At 34.5% G+C, this 25,198-nt stretch overlaps 1 protein-coding gene across 1 annotated transcript; it reads left to right on the plus strand.

Annotated features, from left to right (window-relative positions):
• Positions 1-17,054: 17,054 nt before the first annotated feature.
• On the plus strand, positions 17,055-24,440 carry LOC113770346 (receptor kinase-like protein Xa21). Its single transcript, XM_027314767.1, has 3 exons — positions 17,055-18,085; positions 20,511-20,873; positions 22,612-24,440. Exons 1-3 carry the CDS (start codon positions 17,176-17,178, stop codon positions 24,438-24,440), a joined length of 3,102 nt encoding a protein of 1,033 aa, XP_027170568.1. The 5' UTR covers positions 17,055-17,175.
• The last annotated feature ends 758 nt before the right edge of the window (positions 24,441-25,198 follow it).

The following is a 25,198-nucleotide window of genomic DNA, read 5'->3' on the forward strand; positions in this document are numbered from 1 at the left end:
AGCTCACTAAATTTCTACAGTGTACAGTTACTTTCTCTCCTGATTCTGTTGTCATTCAGGATTTGAAGACAAAGAGGACGATTGGTGGAGGGCATGAGCATAATGGTCTTTACTTTCTCAACTTCAATGGTCCGATAGCATGTCCTGCTACTGTTTCTCCTCTTGAAATTCACTGTCGTTTAGGTCATCCATCTTTACAAAATTTGAAAAAGTTGGTTCCTACTTTGAGTCAATTATCTTCGTTAGAATGTGAGTCTTGTCAGTTAGGAAAGCATCATCGTGTTTCTTTTGCTCCTAGAGTCAATAAACGGGTTTCTGAACCGTTTTTGTTAGTTCATTCTGATGTTTGGGGTTCTAGTCGAGTCACTTCAAAGTTAGGTTTTAAATATTTTGTAATCTTTGTTGATGATTTTTCAAGAGTTACCTGGCTTTATTTAATGAAAGATCGTTCAGAACTATATTCCATTTTTTGTGCATTTGTTGCAGAAATAAAGAATCAATTTGGTGTGCCGGTACGTATACTTCGCAGTGATAATGCGAAAGAATATTTTTTCACTCCTTTTAATACATTTATGAGTAAGTCTGGTATTATTCATCAGTCCTCTTGTCCTCACACTCCACAACAGAATGGAGTTGCTGAAAGAAAAATTGGGCATTTAATCGAAATTGCTCGAACACTGTTGTTGCACATGAATGTGCCCAAACAATTTTGGAGTGATGCAGTTCTAACTGCATGTTATTTAATTAATCGCATGCCATCTAATATTCTTGGAGGTCAATTACCTCACTCTATTCTTTTTCCTCATGAACCTGTGTTTAAATTACCTCCTCGTATTTTTGGATGTGTGTGCTTTGTTCATCAGCTTACTCCCGGAGTGGATAAATTAGATTCTCGTGCTATTAAGTGTATTTTCTTAGGATACGCACGAGCGCAAAAAGGGTATAGATGTTACAGTCCAGTTTTAAATCGATTTTTTACTTGTGCTGATGTTACTTTCTTTGAATCTACTCCATATTTTATCAAACACAGTATGCCTTGTGAGTTAGACCAGTGTCCCTCTTTTTCTTCTCCTGTTTTACCAGTCCCTTCCCCTTTATTACCTGAGTTATCTAGTCCACCAGATTCCATAGCTCGATTATCTCGTCCTCATCTTCAAGTTTACTCTCGTCGTTCCATGGTTGAGAAAGTTCCTGATATGCCACGCACTTCACCAATTAACACTCAATCTTCAAATTCAGGTATGACGCCCTCCTCTGAGTTAGATCTTCCTATTGCTTTACGCAAAGGTAAGAGAGATTGTACTTCCCATCCTATTTCTAATTTTGTGTCTTATTCTCGTCTCTCTATGTCATATTCTTCTTTTGTTGCTTCCCTTGATTCTATCTCCATTCCTAAGTCTATTACCTATGCTCTTAATCATCCTGATTGGAGATTAGCTATGCAAGAAGAGATGTCTGCTTTGGAACAAAATAATACTTGGGATCTTGTCCCTCGTCCTTCAGGTAAGCCTGTTGTTGGTTGTAAATGGGTGTACACTATAAAGGTGCAGCCTAATGGTTCTATTGATAGATTGAAGGCTCGTCTAGTAGCTCGAGGATTTACTCAGGTGTATGGAGTAGACTACTTAGAAACATTTTCTCCTGTTGCAAAGATTACCTCGGTTCGCCTTCTTATCTCTTTGGCAGCAACTTACAATTGGCCATTGCATCAGTTGGATGTGAAAAATACATTTCTGCATGGAGATTTGGAAGAAGAGGTATATATGGAACAACCTCCTGGATTTGTTGTTCAGGGGGAGAATTCGCAGTTGGTTTGTCGTTTGAAAAAATCCTTATATGGATTGAAACAGTCTCCAAGGGCTTGGTTTGGCCGGTTTAGTAGTGTGGTCATGGAGTTCGGTCTGACGAGATGTGGAGTAGATCACTCTGTATTTTATGGGCATTCTAATGCTGGTAAAATTTTATTAGTTGTTTATGTGGATGATATTGTGATTACAGGTGATGATGTTGTGGGGATCCAGAAACTTAAATCCAATCTGCAGGCAAACTTTCAGGCAAAGGATTTAGGTCATTTACAGTATTTTCTGGGTATTGAGGTAGCTCGGTCTAAATATGGGATTTATTTATGTCAAAGGAAATATGTACTTGATATGTTGAGTGAAGTTGGGATGTTAGGTTGCCGACCTGTGGATACTCCTATGGATCCCAATGTGAAATTAGCAAGAGATCAAGGAACATTACTTGATGATCCTAAGCAATATCGAAGACTTGTGGGTAAGTTAAATTATCTCACTGTAACGAAACCTGACATTTCGTTTGCAGTGAGTGTTGTGAGTCAATTTCTTGATACCCCTCGTACTAGTCATTGGGATGCTGTTATACGGATTCTCAGGTATCTTAAGGGTGCTCCTGGAAAAGGGTTGCTGTATCAAAATCATGGACACACTGATATTGAAGGATATAGTGATACAGATTGGGCCGGTTCTGCCTCAGATCGAAGATCGACCACAGGATATTGTGTGTTTGTTGGTGGTAATTTAGTGTCGTGGAAGAGTAAGAAGCAAACAGTTGTCTCCAGATCAAGTGCAGAATCTGAATACCGTGCTATGGCTCACACTGTGTGTGAGTTGGTTTGGTTGAAAAGCATGTTACTTGAAATTGGGTTTGAGTATAAACAGCCTATGAATTTAGTGTGTGATAATCAGGCGGCTGTCCATATTGCGTCTAATCCAGTGTTTCATGAAAGGACAAAACATATTGAAGTTGATTGTCATTTCATTCGAGAGAAATTACTTGATGGAGTTATCAAGACATCTCATGTACCGTCTGCAGATCAATTGGCTGATTTGTTTACCAAGAATTTAGGGGGCTCTAGGGTGAAATACCTTTGTAACAAGTTGGGTGCTTATGATATATATGCTCCAAGTTGAGGGGAAGTGTTAGGAGAATATTAGTATTCTTGTAGATAATATATTAGTAAGGGTATTCTTGTAAATAGTCGGTTAGGTTTGTACTCCTATAAATACTAGTTGGTCACTCATAATACAGTGACTAGATATTTTCCTCCCAAGATACCTGTTGACAGTATGTAATTAACAAAAGATATCAATAAGCTGTGACAATAGGTATAAAATACCTAAGATTGGATAAGCTTCAGCAAGCACTTATAAGAAGTGACAACATTCAAGTAACCCTATACTATTGTAATCATGTCTCTCACAATTTTGTCAGCCTCAACTACTTTAATGCATATGTCACCTGATTATTTAAGCATATGTCAGCTTCTCATGTTTTTGGATACACCAGAGGACATTGCTGCTGTATTTGAGAAACTCTTAAAACAAAAAGCAAGAATCATGCTTTATTGGGATTTCAAATAGCATTTGACCTTGTAGAGAATGGACACCAAGCTTATCTTTTGAAAATGAGGGACTAACTTTCCAGTCCCAAGAAAGATATTCAGATAACAGAGGGTAATCAAATTCTGAAGGAAACTATTTATGCTGCGAAGTTATCAAAAATAAAAGAAATGCTATCTCGAGAGACTTCCATACAGTTGACATTGCAATTCCTATACAGCTATAATAACTAAGGCATTTTTCCTATTTTCTTTTCTTTTCTTCCCTAGATACTTTCTCAATTTACTAGATTTCTTTGGAATATTTGACTAATTGTTAGCTTTTTGCATATTAGATTGCATTTCATAATTCTCAACACAATAAAGCAATCTGTTGACATGATAAATAATATTTGTCATAATCCAACTATACATGTTAATAGCATTATGCATGCCGTCACAACTGTCAACACGTTACTGTGCACCTACTTTCCACATTCTTTTATATGCTGCATAATGATAAAAGTAGTTATCTCTATCTAACATTTTGTATCTGTTTAAACTGTCACAACTGGCTCACCAGAGCTACAAATTGGACTAAGTTTAGCGCAACAGCACTACAAGCTATTGACAGAGGCCATCTACAGCAAGGAAAATCACTAATGACTCCTTGTCACAAAGTGAGGCAGGTGGTGGTGGCAGCCCATATTCAGAAACATAAACATTGTCTACTATGAGAAAAGCATGAATCAATTCCTATGTCATAGTCTAACAAGCACTAATGTTGAGGTATTTGTCTTATCGCATTATGTAAAAAAGTACCTATTTTTATATTTCCACTTTTCTGCCTTTTTTTAAAAATCGTCTGCTATAGGTTATTCAGCATAGTACCTACCTTAGTCTTGGTTTAGCAGCATTGGGAACTCCTAACGAAGATATTTTTGATGATATAAACAATGTCGTGTAAAAGCTTAATAAACTAAAAGCTACAATCTATTTCTAGACTTAAAAACTTAATGAATTGTATATTCTATTTCTAGAATTAGAAGCACGTTATGGATAAATGTATGCATTGGCATTGGCTTACAGGAAAAATGCAAACAACAAGACCATTTGATACCTGCTGCATTTTGCTGCATCAGAATTAAGCAACGATGTTAGGCAAACTGCAGTTTTGGCACTTGGTTAGTTTGTCTTACGTTCAGGCTTGCCACTTGCTTATGGTTTATGTTCTGGACTATAAGAATTTGACACCAAACCTTTACTTCTCCAAACAAGTTTTCATATTATGTCTTTGCTCTTAACTTTTTCTAGCCTTCTACAAGAATCGTTGAAAACGCACAGATTGAATATCATTGCTGAAGCCTTTAACATCAGATGCAGTTGATTTTATTCATGAAGAAGCTTTTATAACGATGGCCATGGTAATGATTCAAATCAGTGAAGTTAGTGATTCCCTTGTTAATGCATTCAGGTAATTGGAAAAAATTATTCTGGATAAGCATGGGGATGCTATGAACAAGATGCATAAGTTGCTTTCAAAGACAAAACATAACAAAGTAACTGCAGTTGTTGGTCTTTCTATTTTTAGCCAATCTTGGTACTAGAATCTGCTCATGTACTTCCTTAGCTTATCCTCTAGCACTTCAGCTATCATGCTTCCTCCACCCATTTTTATCCAAACCACCTAAAGCAAAAGCTAACGCAAGAAACAAAAAGACAAAGCAGAGTTAGCATCTCCAACTAGAAGAATGTATTGCATCAATTTTTATCTACTACTGTAATGAAGATTGAAAAACACACTATTTTCATTTGATATTCAGTCACAATAGATCTATCATACGTTGAAAGTTTTTCAATTATTACAGCCATTACTCATAGATTATTCACGGTAGTGCCTAATTTTTATTTTAAACGTTTTTAACATGACACAAATGTTATAAAGCTCGCCGTTAGTTTGCAAGTAATGTATCTTTCCTGTAATTAATTATTACCTTTGTTCTTCAGCTCCTCTCACCCCAAAAAAAAAAGCTATTACTTTTCATCGATTATTCAGCCGTGATTGGCCCAATTAGGCCTTAGTCTACTCATGAAAACTACCAAGGTTGAGGCTCCAGAAGTAGGAAATCTTTGGTTCAAGCCTCCCAGTTGAGAGTTGTAACCCACTGTTGTGAATTATTACCCCATGTTGTCTGTGGATGGTGTACTGTAATCATTTTACTTCATCAAAAAAAATAAAAATAATAATCCAACCATAATTGGCAACTGTTGTTATTCATCTATTTCCAATCAGAATTCCATTTTTCCTATTTTCAAACCCCATTCATTTTTTTTTAAAAAATGGACATTATAGAAATTCAAATGAATTCATTTTCCTTTATAACACAAAATGTTGCAAAATCATTGATAACATAACAAAATTCCTCAGAAAGGGCAAAAAAAGCATCATCGGCCAAAGTATCGACCGAGAAATGAAAGGGGTCAATTTCCCACCCCTCGGCCACCCGCCGCTCAAAAAACTCAGAATTTGAACAGAAAAAATTAATGAAATTAAATCAGAGTGAAAATATTACCACTGTTGAGATGCAATAAGTTGAGAGGATGACAAGAATTGTGGAAACACGAAGCGAAGGGTGCAGCGAAGCGAGAAGGAAGCCCTGCAGTAGCCGCAGACCTAAATCAAGACAGCGAAGGTCTAATCGACGACGCCATGGATAGTATCCTCATCATTGTCACTCTATATCTCTGTTCCCCGCTCACTCTCTCATATATATGACCGAATTTCTATAGAATTTAATTTGTACAAAAAAGAAAAGAAAGATAAAAGACAAATGGATATATGCAGAGCAAAGAACCTCTGAACTGTGAAGTGAAGGGTAGTGAGACCAAGAAATTTGATACGGAAATTATTTGCGGACTGAGGACCCAGGACCCAGGACCCAAGACCCAGAACAGCTTGTGTTCAATTCGCAGCTGATTGGTTAAATCTTAAATTAGTTTCGTAGTCAAAGCAAAACAATTGCTTATCCACAATCATTGTACCGTGCTTATTCTGCTTATATATTGTGTATTAAATATCTTCGCTTCCTTTTCTCTTCCAACTTTTTCGCTTCACTCATTCCTGCATAATTGCTTGTGACCATTTCAACTCCATACCTTCTCAATTTGCAATCTAGTTTTTCACTGAACCATGAACAAATGAATAAAATGCCACTCACTTATGTGTCCACTTTCAATCTGCTACTATTAAACAAAAGAAGTAAAAGCATAACTAATTACAACTGAATGATTCAAAATTACATCTTCACAATAGTTCCTAAGGCTAATATCGTTTTATATTCTTGCTAAACCTCTCTGCTGCTATTTGTCTTGTATCAGCAATATTCAAAGCTTGAAAAGCTTCAAAATCTTATGCACTGCTTTCTTCAAAAACTTGACTGCAACAAGCATTTTACAAGATATCCACCACTCTGGAAAACCACAACTGATCTACTACAGTAGACTGTAGTAGACTCACATGTAATGCTTCTGTATATTTCAACTCCAACTTTTGAACTAAAAGACATACAAAAAAAAAGACAAACCAATACTATGCACACGTGAATCCATCTAATCAATTGTCACAGCAAACTAATTTCAAACAAAGCTCTTGTACATACAAATTTCGATCTATAAATACATACATAACATTATTGCCACCATATCAAACAACATAAGGCAACAACAACTGCTATTCCATAAACACTTTCTTATCCCAAACCATGAACAATCCAAACCCTCAGCAACTGTTAGCAAATATAGAACTCAGCAACATCCAAACAAATCCAAGTGTCCTTGAATTTGTCAACCATCTTATTTCTAAACAAAATAAACAAACACTTGAACTTTTCTGCCTGAAAAATGAAATACTAAACTTATTTGGAACATTTTACAGCACACCTGCATGGACACCAACGTTTGAAGCTGCTTTACAAACATATCAACTATTACAAATGCTCCAGGAACTTGCACAGCAAGCTAAAGAGAATGTTCAGAACCAACATCAAGAAGCAAGAGCCGAAAATTAGCAGTTTAAAAATCCAGTTCAAGTTCTTTTGCTTTTGTACTTCTCAAAACTTCCATCTTTATCTACCTCATTTTATTATCGTTATTTTATCTTCTTACTTCTGCAAAACAATCTTTCCCTGCCTCTGCCTATTTCTAATCATCATAAATCTCATTCTCACATATAACTTTTATCGCAATACACATTCATTAGAAAACTCATAAAAACACTACAAAGATATCCAGGATTCACAATACAATACTTATAAATAAGATACACAAAAGTCCAATTTATCACAAAACGACATAAGCTCCTGCTATTCTTCAGTTTGAAAGATTTCCAGCAAACAGCATCTCAAAATTCCCTCTCAAATTGACCACGATAACCTAAACAATCAAAATTGTCAACTATAAGTAATTATGATCAACAAAACAATTTCAGCAATAACCAATCTATTTTAATGCTTTCTTGAAAGTATACGCTACCTTTCAATCACTCTGATTACCAAAACTATCAATGGATGGTGGACTAGGAAGAAAATACTTCTCTTCCAATACCTCAAGCCTCATTTTTCTAGCAACCAGTTGCAGAACCGAAACATTTCTTCCAGTTCTCAAAGCAGCTTCCAGAACTGAACTCCAGTCATCATGCCTATAAAACTCTTTGAACAAGTCGCATAATTCATTTTTTAGCAAAACATTTGCAACTTGAGCTCGAGCACCAGGTCCAGCAGGTCGATTACGGCATCCATGTTCCATGGGATAAGCTACTCCACGCACAGTTGCTAACTCAATTATCTCCTCGTCTATCTCTGGATAATATGGTTGAACAGTTGGAAACTTACAATTTGCACGTGCTATCTAGAAAAACTTTGCACAAAACAACAGCCAAATGCAGATATCACTCTGTGTCTCGCTCTCTATATTCCCTTCTTCTTATTCTCATACATATGCTTACACACATCATATAAAACATTCTAGACAATCCTAACACCTAAAAGATAAAATATATAAAAAATTATACAACCTACCCCTCTGAACCACACAAAAAGAAGAGAAAAATCAGTCAAAACATGTGAAAGTCCTAGGAATATGTGAAAGATGATAACTACTAGAGTACAGACTACAGATTCAGTATACCAAAAACCCCTTCAAACACAACTAAATTCCTTACACAGCAAATATACTCACTAATCAACTACAACTAAACTTCTTCCATCAGATAATATATCTATAAAAACTAATAATTTTTCCACCGAATACAAACCAAGAAATATCATCAAAGCACATGCACACATCATTACTTCTAATTGAACTGAACTCCAATTTTACACTTGCCACCATAACTTAATCACTTCAACTACATCATCTCTATTGTATTCTTATCGCTTTTAACTTCCTTTTCCAAAAGCAGACTTCCTTCCTCTCCTTTTCTCTCATCACCTGGAACACAACATTCTACAATCAGGTATGTAAACTACAACTAAAGCACTGAGCTTATACATATACTGCTCAATCTTACATTACTAAACGATCTGAACTTCATACTCATAAACACCAACTTCAAAACTGAAATTAAAAATTATACTGAAATTAATGACATGTGATGTTCATTTCTATGCACTAAATATTTTGAACTCATGTTTAATAGAATCATTTTACAATAGTTTTTTACTTTTGCTACTGCATGTAAAATACCCTTCTCTTGTCCCTGTTTTACTACTGCATGTATTCATCATCCGCACCTATTTGTATATGTCCACTACTTTTTATTCCAAATATCTCTTCATATCTTCAACTGTTATATATTTTTGTATCTCTTACAATTACATCTCTTGATATCTCTTGATGCTATTATTTCTCTTCTTCACTTTCCAAGCAATACAGCAAAAGAATGGACCGCAGCTTCTAACTTTCAACAATCTTAAGCCAAAAACAAAAAACTGGATTGCAATCATCCAAGTGGCTAAAAAGCTAAAGAGACAACTTCTAAAGCAGGGAACCCATATCAAAAGATGATACTCCTTGACACTAAGGTATAAAAATTCATTCACATACTATTCTATTAATTACATATGTAAATACTATCACATCAATATTTTGAAACGGGAAACAGCTTAAATGCCCTCATCTATGGTTCAGACATCAACTTTTTCAAAAGATTCTTCGTCCCAAGAAAAAGATACATCATCTCAAATGCTAGAATTCAATATACTAATGAGCGATATTGTACTAAGGAAAACGAATGCACATGGATAATAGATAATTCATCAGTTGTCCGGGCAGTAGATGAACCAGAGCCACCAGCTTTCCCACCTATCTTCACATTTACCCCTTTCAACAAGCTCCACCGCCATATTGATGACAACACTGAGATAAGTAAGCATATAAACATTACAACCACTTTTTGCTCAATCAGTATTCTTAGTATTAACACTCACAGTAAAATTCTGAAATAAGATGTGATAGGAATAGTCATCCATGTCGAACCAAGAAACAACAAAACACCAGTCCCAACTAGAGAAATTGTGCTGATTGATCACAAGACTTAAGTATATACTCATTCTGTACCAGTAATAACAACTATACAGTTATGCATACACTACCTAACAAAACTATATACAGCTCTATTCCTATAGCACTGACTCTATGGGGTGACTACGAAGCAGAAGAAGGACAAATATTGACTGACAAAATCCATACTCAACCAATACTTGCAGCCATCAAAATAAAAGTCACTTCTTACCACGGTATTATTCTCAATCCTTGCTATACTATCCTCCATATACAAAAAATTACTATACTTACAATAGTTATACTAACAAATCAAATAAATAGCTATGAACATGTCTACCAAGTTTGCAACAACACTTCTCATCAATCCATCCCTTGAAGAATCTATGCCGCTAAACCAATGGTAACTGATTATATTATTGTAATTATTATTCTTTCTCTTCCATTACTCACATATAAAATCAATAGGGCAGCAAAAAATCAAGCTATCATTGCAAACCTCAAAGCACAAAGAGCCTTTCTCAATAGAGCTAAACTGCTTCCAATTCCTGATGCTGAAGATGTAACTACAATCAAAGACTTTCTGAGCTTTCCGCAACAAAAGCATACTGGGTATAAGGAAGAACCACACTGCTAGACAAGAGCCAAAAGCTGTGGTACTATGCTTGTCCCCAGTGCCACAAATCCCTCAGATCGCAACCTAACTGGCCAATTATTTGTACCTCTTGCCAGAAGCACATCAATGTTGTCACAAGGTTCAATATCTCCAATTCCAACACTAATTACTGAATACTACATAAACTAATAACTCACCAATTACTCAATAACAAGTAGAAGCTCACAATACAACTTACAAACAACTCAGGAACTCTCACGCTTGACCTTTATGCACAAGATGCAGAACAACTGCTCCCCTTCAGCATAACAGATCTCCAGAAAGAAGAGAATCAGGTATGCACAATACAATCCTTCCTCTACAATCATTAAAACAACCTCTATTCTGAATGCCTACTCAATTAAACAGAATACTATGCTCTACGACATCATTGAAGAATCAATCAACAAAACTACCATTGCTTGTTTCCTAAAGAAAGCAACAATAAACTACACCACATTCAACACTGATAGGTGCACTGCTATCATAGCCCACAAGATTGACCCCAAACACACTGCAGTGCCACCAACCAATGATTCCACATGAAAGCACAAAAGCACATGAAGAAATTGCTCAAGCTTCTACTAAATTGCTCATAGTAGACCTTACACCTGCAATTGCTCAAGTTTCTATTGAAGTTCTAGCAAAAGCTACATCAGACGCATTTCACAGCAGTCTCCTTGACTCACTCAAAATTGCAGAAAGTCCCACCAAGAAACAACGTGTTACATCATTGAAGAAGCAAGACTAATGCTGCAGAATATACAAATAGAATGCCTTGCTCTTCCTTTTCTATCTTGTGCCATATCTTTTGTATCTGTACATAACTGCCCTTTCCTACCAGTACTGCAGTATCTCCATCTTTTGTGTCAGTACATAGCTACTTTTATCAACTAATGTATATTGCTTTTGCGTCCCAACCAAGCATATTTTCTATCAATACTTAGCTGCTCTTATCAACTAATATATATTGCTTTTGCATGGCAGAGAAGCTTACTAACAGGTCTAAAGCTCCCACGCCTTGCGTGGGAAGCAAACCCTGGTAACTATAATATAAGTTTGGATCTTGTTTTCATGTTTTGCTAAAGTTTATGCCCAGAGTATGGTTGAACTTTCTATATCTTGTTTGTGATGTTTAATTGATTATTTGATAATATTATTTTGAGCAAGTTATTTATCACTTTTGCTTTCCTAATCATGATTAACCGGTCATTAATTATGATTATCTAAAGGAATTAAGTTTGCAATGAGAATTGGAAGTTAACACTAGTTCAAGGAAGTGATAAACCTAGGAAGTTCACTCACGAGAGTGGATGTGCACTTATGTGGCTTTAGTGACTTGTTTCATGTAATTTCATAAAAGAAATGAACTTGTAGTTAATTTCATAACCACGAGGGTAGGTATTGTTTAGTTATAAGTATAGTTGATTCACTACGAGAGTAGATTTCACATACATTAGGAAATTATGCCATAACTAACTGGTAATATTATTTGCAAGAGTAGTAAGGAATTTCATATCTCTATGAGTTTTCTAGTGTTATTTTCATTACTTTTATGTTTATGGTAGTCTAGATAATAAAGAAGTTCGAAAATCACCGGTAATTGAAAATCTTTTCTGTGGGTTCGACCCTTAATACCCTATATTTGCTCACGACCTGTATACTTGCAGAAAAATCGCGTGTGGGGTATTTAGAATGTTATAAATGTAAAACTTGACTGTAGATGAGTTAATTGTATATGTATTCCCCACGCACATCAACAACTCTATAAAAAGTATCATTAGGAAACTGTATCTTCAATTCACCTCTCAAGTTGCATCTTCTTGACAATGATGTCCATCCCGACTCAAACTTACTACTCTCTGATGCTAAGTCATCCTTTTCTTCATCTGTCTGAACTATACATAATGTGGAGTATGTTACACTTGGCTTACCAAGCAATGCATGCTGCCCTTGCACGATCTTGTAGACTTTACAAGTACGTATTTTTTAGCAACTACAACGCATGCATTATCATTTGCCAAAGTATATTTAACTTACAAAAAATTTTACAAATAAAGGTGGAAAACATGAACTTGAGAAACTTGTACTTGAATAACTCGTTATACATATTTGACAAAGAATTGCATATCAAAACATACTCAATCAAGTCATTTACTAATACAATGGATCATGTCATAGATGGATCCATGATTGTTTTAGCTTTTGTGGGGAGGGAGAGGGGGGGGTGGGATTATTGAACATATTATGGTAAAAAAAAAAATTGAGCAAATGGCGAAATTTGGTGGAGTTCAATTCTTTAAACTGCAGTGATAAAGTTTGGGAGATGGTTGCTAAGTAAAAGCACATTAATAGAGTTCAGAAAAAACTTTCATTTTTCTTGGTGTTGCTTTTTACTAGTACTGCTCCGTGTTTTAGTTGAAGTAGAGGTATAAACAAGTTTAATTGAGTCAACAGAATTGATTCAACGATTGGTAGTGAGAAAGTTTGCGAATAGATGGATGTGACCACGTTACTTTTTTGTGTTAATTGATGAAATCCGGGTTTTGTCCAATTTTACCAGCTCCCCAGGAAAAAAAACCAACAGATGATATCTTTGGGGAGGATGGAACTTGAAGCAGTGGGTTAGCAAATCTATTGAAGCGAACTTAGTAATGACAGTCGTTGACAGAAAATTAAGAAAGCTCAGAACTTCTATCATATGGAGTAGTGTTCGCTATCTATTCTTCGTGTTGGGCTACTCTGTCTATTCTTCGTGTTGAGGAACATTGTGACCAGACTAGAAAATATTGAAGTCCCACTGGTTAAATAAGTTAAAGTTTGAAAAAATGGATGGCACTAGATGTTTCTTTAATCCCAATGCTAATAAATTTTTGTATTATGATGTCTTCTATTGGAAGTATGGTTATTAAACCCAGTATCGACATCTTTTCAACTAGGCCACTCTTCAACAATTTAATTATTCAACCGCAGGTTCATTGGTTGAATTGAATGTGGTGGTCATATCATATAATGAAGTAATATTTTAAATTACTAAATAATATGATTATTGAATTGCAAGTTAAACTGGTGGCTAAACTCGTCAAATTTTGAGCATTTTATCAGCTGAACCACTGTGCTGTTGACTAGTCAACAGGTTCCTTCCTTAACTATTCCGACTACAAACGCGACCCACCTAAGTGGTCTACGAGTGTAGCAAATTATTGTTACCCGTGACTCCAAATCCAATACAACAACAAATAAAACCCATATTATACACAGCATAAAAATCCTTTCATATTTTTTGGTTAGCCCAAGGAGAGGTACACATATGTACTTGGTAAAATAGATGGCACCGGGTTCTTTCTTTGATACCAATGCTGCTAATACTTTGCACTCTTATGTCTTCTTTGAAATAAGAGAATGTCTTCACATGCATTTAGATGTGCTGTACTACTTATGCCACTGAACTGTGCTGCAATCTTAAGCCACTACAAACATAATAATGACATTGAATGACTTGGCCTTAAACTTCAATTTAGACAATTTACCTCCTAAAGTATGAAGTACAACACCCTCTGGAATTGTGAAAACTAGCAGAATAATAGGCGAGTGATACTCAAAGTTTAAGAATTAAAAGTGTGATGTAGAGAGTAAAGTGTCAAACATTGAAGATTAAGGCCAAATTTGAAATTGATTTCATACCTATTTTTTTCTGGTCCGACCGATCGAACCGAGAACCGGCCAAGTGTCCAATTTGAGTTATCATATAAAATCGGATAGACAAAAACTCGGTCAAACTAGATCAAAAACTGGATTTGGCTGGGTTTGACCGGAAGAATCGATTTGGTGTCAAAGCTTTTTTTGAAAAGGTCAAAGCATTTTCAATATTATGTTTTGACCCCTAGGTTGTTAAAAATTATTAATATACTTCAAATATTTCATATTTTATAAATGTTGTCCTAAAGTTTGGTGTTATTTTTCAATCAAATCCATAATTTTAATTCTAAACTTATTAATGTTCATTGAATAATATAAATTGCTACTTGATCGTTCTAATTTCTTTGTATTTTCTTATTAAATATATTTGAAACATCAAATATATGTGAATATACTTTTATTAATATTAACATGCTCTTAGGTATTTTACATACAATATTTTAATTTTTAAATAATTTTTATTTATGACGTCATCCGGTTCAACCCTGATCGAATCCATTGACTCCTGATCCCTGAACTCGACCGAGTTGATATTCGATCCGAGTTTGAAAACATGGTTTCATACTTTAGAAGGTAAAATGTTCAAAATTAAAGTTTAAAGACTAAAGCAAGAATAAGTTTATAGTTTAAGAATCCAAAGTGAAATTTAGCCAAAATTTTAAGGAAATACCTAATCATTCAAAAAAAAAAAAAAAACCAATTAACAATGAATGGTGACCCAATATTTATTTCACTAGTTACCTTGCTTTAAAGCATTTAGGGAACAAATGTGAAATTTTGTATTTGCTACTAATTTTTACTACTTGTTCAAAAAATAAATAAATAGAAAAATAAAACAAGGAAAAATATAGCTTCAATAAAAGCTTTTTGGACCATCAGTAGCCACAGATCAAGTAAAATTCCAATACCCATCTGGATTGTTGCTTGTCCCATACGTTCCACTCAAAACTGGTTATTTATTTACAAAATAAGTGTGTGGTGGAAAGTGTCAAAACATCTACATCTTGGACCAATCAGTTAATGGGGAATCATGATTGGAGAAAACTACTTAGCATGAAATGGTGGACTTTGAGTTTTCCTCCAATAAATCAAATCTTGGACCCTTTTATCACTTATGAGCCTCGAGGGACCAAAAATTGTACGCTTTTCCTCGGCAGACACCGGTTTCGTGGAAAGAGCACTATAATTTCATACTTTTACGCTAAAATGTCCCAAGTCCAAATCAAAGCAGTTATTAAAAATTTGCAATTTGTCAATGCTGTCCTCTTTTTATTGTCAAGGAATGTGGGCAAGAAAGTAGTTGTATGTGAAATGTGTTAATCAAATTCAAGTATTTCAAGAATTTGAGTTGGATATTTGCTATTGAACACCTGATATGGTGTTCTATTAGATACTATTATCCACTTGAGTTTGCCTCAAAGAGTAGATTAACAATTCGTCGATTTTGTGAATTTCAAGTTTCATTTATGCACATCTCTTCCCAAATTTGTACTTTACCCTGGATTTTGATGTATTAAATTGCAAGATTGACAAATATAACTTATAATGTATTTAGAAGCTACGCTTACTTATAATGTTATTTCACTTAAAAATTGCTGTACCTTGGATCCAGAATAACATGTGACAAGGCTAGCTTGCAGCTTTCAAGCCATATATACATGTTATCAAATTGAATTTGCTACTTTTTAGGGTTAAAATGTATGTGACACCTTTATGGATTTTTTATGTACATAACAGCCGGTTAAAGATAATTGAGTGTTGCCCTTATGTGAGTTCTGCTCCACCAGAATAAGTATAAAACCCCGGTGACTGTAAATAAGCTTATTAGCCCGTTTTGCATAGCCAAAATTGAGCACAAAAATCCTACACTCACATCCTTGTTTCTACATTGAGTAAATCTTACATATATTGACAGTGTATACACTATCACGATTGGATGTATGACATATGAGTAAACCTTGAATTTTAAATTTAAATTTAGATGAGTTATTATGCATCCAATGGTAATTGTATATACACTGTCAGTGTATAAAAGATTAATCTTTCTATATTACCCATGCTTTTTTCTTGTCTAAGGCAATTTATATTGAAATTGCTTCAACACATTACTCCAAGATGATAATTTCTTCAATATAAAATTAAGGGGGAGACATGCAGTTTACCCCTTCACTAGAACGTAAAATGTCATCCCAGTTTAGTTCACGTTCGTGTATGTTCTTTTTTTACTAGTATATGCATTTAAAAGAATGTATATACATTAAACGATGTAAAATATAAGGTAAATTACTCATAAACTCTTCTAGTTTGGTGATACCACATGACCTGCATACTATACCACATGATCTGAATGCTCATATCACTATCCCCGAGATTTTATGTAAAGTGAAACTTTGATTCAAAAAAAAAATCTATGTAATGTTGTTAGTTGAAATGTCACTACTGCCCTTACTTAGCACAAAATTGAACAAGAGTTAATACTTGTATAAAATCATAGGAAAATATATAGTGATAGATGTAAAATAAAATGAGTATTAAGTGATATTTATGCAAAACTATTATAATTTCATGTCGTGCACTTTTGAAGAGCATATTAGTAAATGTACATAATCAAAAATACTTTCCATCCAATTTTCACTTTACATTGAGCAACAAGTGGTTATGTGAATATTTTTGAAACCTTAGAAGAATTACTGGGTATGATGCAAAAGGACAAGGGGTTATAAATAATTTACCCTGAAATATACACTTATCCCTTTTAAATTCCTTGTTGAAAACCCGAAGAAAGGAAAAAAATGGAAAAGAAAAGAAAAAGAAACACTTGGGTAGAATCGGCATCTAGCTACAATAAATACAAAAAAACCATTGCCAGCTCTCAGGTTCCTTTATTTGCAAGGATTTGCATCAAAGTTTTTATTTCCTACTCAATATGGGGAAAATTCATTTCCTCATTGCTTCTTTATTGATGGCAAATTATTTTATGCTTCACCAAGCAATTATACCACCCCAAAATCTCACCACAGATCTATCTGCTCTTCTTGAATTCAAAAGCCATATTTCTTTAGACCATTTTGGCTTCTTAAACAATTGGTCTTCCACAACCTTTGTCTGCAACTGGACTGGGATTTCCTGTGCTTTCAAGAACCAACGGGTTGCAGCTTTGAATCTTTCTAATTGGAGCCTTAGAGGGATAATTCCTCCTCATTTAGGGAATCTCACATTCTTGACTTCACTGGATTTCAGCCATAACAATTTCAGTGGCTTCATCCCTCATCAGTTAGCTAATCTGAGAAGTTTGAAACTGATGAATATTGGATACAACAACTTGTCTGGAGAAATCCCTTCATGGTTTGGAAACTTGCAAGAACTTCAGTTTCTTCTTCTCAACAACAACAGCTTCTCTGGTGTGATCCCACTTTCTGTAGGAAATATCTCAAAGCTGAAGCAACTAAATTTAGGTTGTAATTTATTGGAAGGAAATATTCCAAAAGGGATTGGAAATCTTTCCAACTTGAGGACATTAACTTTAAGAGGTAACCAGCTTACCGGGTCCATACCATCTGGCATCTTCAACATGTCTTTGGAAGAAATTGATTTTGCAGAGAATAGCTTGTCAGGTAGCCTTCCAATAGACATCTGCAATCATCCATTGGAACAGATCAAAGGATTGAATCTTTCAGTCAATCAGCTTCAAGGTTCAATTCCATCTGAGTTATATAAGTGCAGAGACCTTGAGCATTTATCACTGTCCAACAATCAGTTCAATGGCCGGATCCCAAGAACACTTGGATACTTGGACAAGCTCAAGGATTTATCCATTGGGGGAAACAATTTTACTGGTATGAACTCCATTTCCTCTACGAACTTGCTTTCATATTTAAGCGGCATGAACAAATTTGCGAATTCGACATTGTTCCGTTTACAATATTTTTTAGATTTTTACGGTTTTCTGCTACCATGCCAAGTCCTCTTCTACCGAATAGTAATTACATGGCCGAACGTATGGTTGTGAAAATGCCATGTGATACATTGGTATCAATCACAGTCAACCTAATTAATAAAGTAAGATAGGCCTTTCTTGTTTGGTAATTGATAGAGTATATACAGGATTCATTTTATATTATTGGGATTATATTAGAAACCACCCTTGAGGTTTTTAACTATTTCACATAGTTCCTTTGAAGTTTGAAAAATTACATATAAAACTATTTAATGGTCAAAACTTTGAAAACATAACCCAAAATGCCCTCATGAAATTGTGAAGTTCATTTTACCTTCCTATAAAATTATTCAAAAACTATGGAACATGAACAAAATCTCAAACTCATTTTCAACCATTATCTCTACTATTTTAAATCTTTAATATTACCATATTTCAAATTAGTACCATTATCACAATAGCCATTATCACCATCAGTTCCTAAATTCTAAAATCTCAAACGAAATTTTAAAAAATTTGCACTGTTAAACTCAAAAAATTTTCAATAACTGCATCAATATAACATTCTATTCCTCAAATATTATAGTATCAATACTAGCCCTATCCTTTATAAACCCAATTTACATCTTCTTCTATTCATCTCCAAATCCTCCAAGCAAAGCTAAAATTAATTTTTAATATGTTATGATTGTGTTTTAGACATGATCGGTTATTCCACGAGTGAATTTTATTTTTGTTTCCATTAAATGTCTAATTGTGTGATGCATTCATATGAACAAGATTAGGAGTGGATTGTTTAATTGCATGAAAAATATTAATATGTTAAGGCTATTATGGTCATTTTGTAAAGTCAAGGGAGGTATGTGTAATATTGAAAATCTCAAGAGCATTAGGTGAAATTGTCAGAAACCTCGAGGGAGGCTTCTGAAATTATCCCTATATCATTTGGTGGGATACAATGATGATGCTACACCACATGACTTTAACACATAGGGTATCTTGACCGGATTTGACTTTTCGTGAGTGAATTCCTTCTCTATTTTCTATAATGCACAATTAGATGTATAATTCGTGTTTATCATTTATTAAGGGTTAGAATTGGTCAAAATTAAAAGTGATCATACCCCTCTATGATAAATGACACGCTTGTCATGCATTTCCTGTTGAGGAATGGAGTGGAAATTTATTGGAAAGAAGCCAAATCGTCTTGACCATGTAACACCTCCCCTATGAATTTCTCAACAAAGGGGCTTCTCGGCATGCACTTAAGTCAATAAAATAAACAAGTGAAGTCTTTCCTACCAAGGAACGAATCTCACATGGACCCATCAATAAAATTAGACACTTGGTCAGCATTGCAACAACTGACTAGTACTAGAACTAAACAAGTGGTTTGAGTTCCATTCCAAGATCTTAAGGTTCTGATTATGTAGTGTGTTTGAATTGAAAATTAGTTAGAAAAAAATTTTAGAATAATATTATAACATTTTTTGAAAAATAATATATGTGAAATAAAAAAATTATTGTAAAACAAAGTTGATTAGAAAACATTTTTGTAATGAAAATGACAAATTTTTTTTCTAAGTGAAAGCTATCCAGACCCCTATTTAAAATGTAGTGTCTAAACAATTATTATTTCCTACAGTATTGGACGTAGTATTGTTAGACTGAAATGGATGCCAAAAAATTTGGGGTGGCAAGTTACTTTAGTTGAGATTTTTTAAAAAAAAAATTAATTCACACTGTAGTTAGTCGAATTTATTCAACAAGCTTCGTTTGAAAACCAGAACTTAGGTAGATCCAATTTTCAAAAAATTCAATAATCCAAATTGTGGCGCATCACTTTATGAGATGATGTAATATACAATTTACGTCATTGAATTTTTGAAAACCAAATTTACCCAAATATAAGTAATGAGTTACACTAGATAATTGTCCTACAAAAAAAAAAAACATGAAATACATGACTTTAGAGAAAGGTAACACTAGTGCTAAACTCTTCATTGGTGATTGTACTACGAATAAAAAGTGTAAAGTGGAATAGCAAGTATATCATAAGTTATATCAAAAGTTATATCTCTATTATTCATTTAACTAATTCTGTCAAAATAGCTTCAAAATATATCATAAGTTATGAGGGTATATCTGTCAATTCATCATCAATGATATCACAAATAGGGCCCAATAATCTGACAAGGGAGGTATCTGATATTTTGCAAAGTTCAAGGGAGGTGAGTGAGACTGTCAGAAATCTCAGGGGACATTTCTGAAATTATCCCTTGTTAGATTTTACTGAACGAACTAATTTTGCCTATTACATGCAGGTGGAATTCCAATGGAAATTGGAAATCTCACCAATTTGGAGATACTAAACATGCAAAGCAGCTTTCTGACAGGAGGAATTCTATGGCCTATCTTCAATGTATCCTCTTTGAGAGTAATAGATTTGTCTAGCAACAGCCTCTCAGGAAGCTTTCCAGTGAACTTATTTTACAATCTTCCAGCACTGAAAGAGCTAAATCTTTCAGCCAATCAGTTAATTGGCTCCATTCCCTCCTTCGTTTGGGAATTCAAGACTCTTGAAACTTTAGATTTATCCACAAACAACTTGACTGGTGGCATATCAAAGAGGGTTGGGAACCTCACATCGCTCAAAAAGCTTTATCTAGATTTTAACTTGCTGACAGGTATGTACTTTACCTCCGTATGGTTAATAATATGCCTAGATTGTTGTTTCCTTTTGACACTATTGGAAGAGCTTAGTATGGATTCATATTTATTTAACGGATAAATAAAAGACGATGTTTACAATATTAGGGAAGGATTACAGCACCAACTATTTAAAACATGATTTCGATGTCAAGATATGGCTATTCTCTGCTAACGTGAAGGGAATGGGGGGAGGGGGGGGGGGAAGCTAATCTATGGGTTAGTTAATGCTTCATGGTTTTGTTTGTAAAGGGACATAAGCTGTAGGTTTAAGCAGTTGAGCATTACCCTTATAATTTGGCCAAATAAAATCTCATAATTCCAAGCAAAATATATAAAGATTTATGATTTTACGTTTTCTGTTTAAGTCTGTCATCCATGGCTTTAGATGAATTTTGTCAAGCCTAATCTATCCTTTGAAATTTAGAGGATAAGAAAATGCTAGTTCTTGCATCTTAATTATACATGAATTTTTTCAAGTCTAATCTATCCTTTGAAATTTAAAAAATGAAAAAAATAAAGCTAATGGCTCCACTTTTTTTTTTTTTTTTTTTGTTAATGGCTTTCCATTTTCTTCATATGCTTTTACAAAAATTGTAAAGGAGATAAAGTGACAATTACGGTAATTGAAGTGTCACTAACAATGATTTCATAAAGGGGAAATAACTTATTTTGTCTCTATTGTCTTTAAAAAGTATTTTTTTTGTCTCTTACTTTTAGACAGATTCAAAATCATCCCTTACATTATGAAGCTTTCCAATCAACTTTGTGGTTGATAGTGACACAATCTAGCCACGTACATGCATATAATTTTAGGGGCTAAATCGGAAGATAAAATTCTTTTGACCAAAACTTTTAGTAAAATGACTACTTTCAACCATCACATTTTCAAAATTATCCATATTTGAAAGAATGCTTAAACAATTGTCAGATTTTGACAACGTTGAAGTATTAGCATATATAATTGACAAGAATGCACGGCCTAGCTCGTGCATATATATATATATATAATTGAAAGGGTTTTGAGTCAACCAAATGACAAATTCAAATGTTTGATCACAGATTAGCATATGTCTGAACATTTATTGAAAGAAATTGTTGATGCATGTCCAACTACTGAAGTGGAAAGAAATCATCTATGAACCTGTTGAACTAAAAGGTTAGATACAATTAAACAGGATACAGTACTGGAGTATGCTTGAACAATCTATACTTTTTATTCTCGCTTTTATTTGTTACATGGACGAGTTTTTTTGGCAATTTGCTGGATATGCATTACAAATTCCTTCAAATAATCAAACATGTATCAATCACTAAATCAATGAGGTTTAATTTTCACAGCTTTTGTTTTCTTCATTTGCTTGATTAACAACTCTTGAATTGATATGCATACTGGGGGTAAGTGGAAAACTACAATTGATCATTTTTAATAATAATAATAATAAAAAAGCAAAAAGAAAAAGAAAAAGAAAAAAATGAAACGATTTGTACATAGCTAGGGCATACGACAATTGTTGTTGGTATCACATGGGCAGATGCCTCAGTAAGTAACTAATAAACAAGACTGTGAATTACCTGCTAGATTTTCCTCCTAATTCATCCATCTTCATTCTTCTCGCCTTTTTTGATTTGTGTAAAACAAGAAATGGCAGAAGTAGAAGTTGATAGGCATCTTAATACATTAAGTAGTATTCTAAAAATGAAAGTTTTACGCAGGTGAGTTACCAAGTGAGATTGGTAACCCCAAACTGGAAATGCTTGATCTTGGAAGTAATAACCTAGCAGGCCATGTTCAACCAGGGGTATTCAACATGTCATCACTCATTCGGATGAGCTTGGTTGAGAACAACTTCAATGGATCTCTTCCGTTAAGCATGTGGACCACACTTCCTAATATTCAATGGCTAAATCTGCGCACCAATAAATTCACAGGGACGATCTCTAGCTTCATATCCAATGCATCTAAACTCACCTTGCTCTCCCTGACTGAGAACTCATTCACCGGCCCTATACCTAATACACTTGGTGACTTGAGATTCTTAAAGAGACTTTTCGTTGGAATAAACAATTTCACGAGAGAATCTTCAACTCCAGAATTGAGGTTTATCACTTCCTTGACAAATTGCAGAGATTTGGAGACAATGGAACTATCACTGAATCAATTCAATGGTTTTCTTCCAACTTCAATTGGAAATTTCTCGAAAACTCTTACCTCGTTCAATGCCTTCGGAAGCAAAATTAAGGGCACCATTCCAGGTGAAATTGGAAACATAAGCAGCTTGGAATCCATAAATATGGATAGCAACGAGTTCACAGGATCCATCCCCTCAACAATTGGAAAGCTGACACGTCTGGATCGTATATATCTAGAACACAACAGGCTTCAAGGTTCCATCCCAGCTGAGCTTTGCCAACTGAAGATGCTTGGTGACTTGTATCTGAACGAAAACTTGCTCTCCGGTCCAATACCATATTGCTTGGGGGAAATCACATCCTTGAGAAGAGTATTCTTGCACCTCAACAATTTGACGTCCACAATTCCATTGAGTTTTTGGAACCTCAATGATCTCTTAAGTCTGAACCTGTCTTCGAACTCTTTAAGTGGTGACATTCCCTCGCAGATTCAGAATCTTAAGGTCATAATAGAATTAGACTTATCATGGAATCAATTATCCGGTGATATTCTAAGTTCTTTCAGAGCTGCTCAATCACTTGTTTTCTTGTCCTTGGCACACAATACTTTTCGAGGTCGCATTCCTCAATCTATGGGAAATTTAATAACCTTGGAGTATTTGGATTTGTCTCACAATGATTTTTCTGGAACAATTCCACAGTCATTGGTGAAGCTTGGAGGCCTCAATTACTTCAACGTGTCTTTCAATAGACTGGAAGGGGAAGTTCCAACCGGTGGACCATTTGCCAACTTTACTGCTCAATCGTTTTCGCAAAATTTTGCTTTATGTGGCTTAGCTAGGTTAGATTTGCCACCTTGCAAAACAAAATCACCTTCCCATTCAGGGTCAAGAAACATTTTGAAGTACATTTTACCACCAATTGTGTTTGCCATCCTAATGGTGGCAGTGGTCACATTTTTGTTGGTAAGAAAAAGACGAAGTCCGGAAATATCAAGTGAAATATCATTGTTTCAACAATGGTATTGGCGAAGGGTTTCTTATGAAGAGCTACTAGAAGCAACAGATTCCTTCAGCAGCAACAATCTTCTTGGAACTGGAAGTTTTGGTTCTGTATTTAAAGGGACACTCCTCGATGGATCCGAAGTCGCGATAAAAGTTTTCCATCTGCAATCTAGGGAAGTAACCAAGAACTTTGACGGAGAATGTGAAGTATTGGCCAGCATACGTCACCGAAACTTGATAAGAATCCTCAGTTGCTGTGTAAATCGTGATTTTAGAGCTTTGGTGCTAGAGTATCTGCCAAATGGGAGCCTTGAGAAATGGTTGCATTCTGAAAATTATTTCTTGGACGTGGTACAAAGGTTTAAGATTATTGTTGATGTGGCGTTGGCTTTAGAATATCTTCACTAGAAGTGGCAAAATGGATTCATATCCACCAATCCATCCATATAAACCAATCTTAAATGGATTTGGATGATCCATATAAATTCAATGGTTTTAAATGGATAACCATTTAAATCCAATTATATTGGTGGATTTAAATGGATTATCCATCTTATCCATATACATCCATTTAACTTAAAAAATAGAAAACACATTTATAAAAATGTGAGATAAAATCTTGTGGGACCATCTATTCTTTTCTTCATAACTTTCTCATATGTCAAATTAATTTTGTGGGACCACCTATTCTTTCCTTCATAACTTCCTCACATGCCAAGTTGCCAATAACATTAATTGCATTTTATTTGCTTCTAGTTTCTAGACTTCTTCCATCCTTTTCAAAATTATATTTTAGTCTCTACTCTTGTTTGTTTTAATTAAACTCTCATGTAGTAATGATTGCAAACATTTATATTCTTAAGTAAAGAAAAAGCGAGAATGCATCATGCAGTGTCAAAATATTTTTTATTTTTTTAATTCTTTTATTTATAAAAATATTTTTCTAAGGAGTGTCCCCGCAACATTGATTAAGATATGTAAATGACACCTTTTTTTTTTTTTTTCCAAATTGTCATACTTGCAATCCCTCTCCCCTCATCACCCAACCCAAATATCCAAAAAAAAAAAAAAAGACGCCTAATTTACTAAGTAATATAAGGTAGCTTGTATATCAATGGTATAATAAGGAGTTTCATACATTTTTAGGTACTACGTGCACATGTGAT

This window comes from Coffea eugenioides, chromosome 5 (assembly GCF_003713205.1).
Source record: "Coffea eugenioides isolate CCC68of chromosome 5, Ceug_1.0, whole genome shotgun sequence".
Classification (NCBI taxonomy): Eukaryota; Viridiplantae; Streptophyta; class Magnoliopsida; order Gentianales; family Rubiaceae; genus Coffea; species Coffea eugenioides.